At 41.4% G+C, this 1,721-nt stretch overlaps 1 protein-coding gene across 1 annotated transcript; it reads right to left on the reverse strand.

Annotated features, from left to right (window-relative positions):
- Positions 1-335: 335 nt before the first annotated feature.
- Positions 336-1,295, reverse strand: LOC109568883 (putative olfactory receptor 56B2). The gene has a single exon (XM_019974249.2). It carries the CDS (start codon positions 1,293-1,295, stop codon positions 336-338), a length of 960 nt encoding a protein of 319 aa, XP_019829808.2.
- Positions 1,296-1,721: the final 426 nt, after the last annotated feature.

Below are 1,721 nucleotides of genomic sequence, written 5' to 3' on the forward strand. Positions count from 1 at the left end.
CAGAGTCGGACACGACTGAGGTGACTTAGCAGCAGCATTAAACTTTGTTAGGAAGGTCTATTTAGAGGAACTGGAGACAGAAATGGAGTATATATTCTGTTGTCTTTCTGTGGATTCCTTGAGACAATCAACATCATTGCATTACTCATTTGATGAAGAAATTTATTGAAAAGCAAGATTACTTCATTCTCATTTTGAAGGTTTCATTAATTGCCACTGATTCCTTAAACTAACTGAAAAATGTAGTGTTTCTTAGTTCTTCTTTATCTATAATCTTTGAAGAATGTAATGATTATACACATAGGGAAATTACAAAGTTGAGCATCCTCCCCAAGTTAATTGCCTTTGAAGTCCAGCTTAAGGAGCTTGCATAAGCCCTGTCTGAGCTCCTTGTTCTTGAGTGCATAGACCATAGGATTGAGAGCAGGAGGAATGACGTTGTGGAGTACATTGAGTAGAACTGGGATGAGGGGAAACGTCATTGTTGCACTATGGGTGATAGAAATGACAATAACGACTGTGTAGAAAAACAGGATTAGGATGAGGTGGGAAGTGCAGGTACTCAGGGCCTTGGATGTAGCTTCCATTGAGTTCAGTTTCAGTACAGAGTGAAGTATCAAAGCATAGGATACAAGAATCAAACCCAAGTCACTCCCCATGAGTATCCAGGCCAAAAGTAGCTGGTAAACACTGTTGACTGTTCTGTCATCACAGGATAGACTAGTGACACCAAGATTAGAGCACAGACAGTGCTCAATTTGGTTTTTTGAGCAATAGTGTCTCTGAGCCGCCAACACAGGAATTGGGATGGTAGTCAGGCTGTTTCTGAGTGCCATGAGCACAGTAGCTTTGAGCACAAAAGATTTGGTGATGATTGATGAATAACACAGTGGTTGACAAATTGCCACATATCTATCTATAGCCATGCAGACAAAAATGCCTGATTCCATTCCTACAAAGCTATGTATGGCATACATCTGTACAAAGCACTCAGGGAGACCAATGGTCTTCGCATTGAACCACAAGATGGTCAAAATCTTGGGCATGATGGTGGTAGCAAGGCCCATGTCAACCACAGCCAGGATGCCCAGGAAATAATACATAGGCTGGTGCAGTGTTGCCTCTTGATTGATGATGATCAAGATAAGGATGTTTGCACTGAGAGCTAAGAGGTAGAGCAGAACCAGGGGCAGGGATAGCCAGTGCTGCCAGCTGTGAATGCCTGGGAATCCCAAAAGAATGAACTCAGAGACCTGAAACTTTGAGCTGTTGAAATTTCCGAGATCCTGGAACATAATTCACTAAGAAGAAAAACATTCAAGGTTACTATTCTTAATAATCTCTCTGACAGTGTTTGAAGAAGTTACATTCATGGTTTTGTAGGTGTTGTAGGGGAATCCTCTTTTTAAACTCTAATTCCAGCACTAACATTCTTTGAAAATGAAGTTTTTGAGAGTGTTAGTCACTCAGTCGTGTCCAACTCTTTGCGAACCCATGGACTGCAGCCCACCAGGCTCCTCTGTCCATAGAATTCTCCAGGCAAGAATACTGGAGTGGGTAGCCATTCACTTCTCCAGGGGATTTTCATGACTGGGGGATTAAACCTGGGGCTCTGGCTTTGCAGGCAGATTAGAAGTATCCAACATTCCTTCGATATTTCTAATTAAACAGGAGCTATTTTAACACATTGAGTATTAAATTATTTATCAAAACACAAACTT

The sequence above is a fragment of the Bos indicus genome, chromosome 15 (assembly GCF_029378745.1).
Source record: "Bos indicus isolate NIAB-ARS_2022 breed Sahiwal x Tharparkar chromosome 15, NIAB-ARS_B.indTharparkar_mat_pri_1.0, whole genome shotgun sequence".
Taxonomy (NCBI): Eukaryota; Metazoa; Chordata; class Mammalia; order Artiodactyla; family Bovidae; genus Bos; species Bos indicus.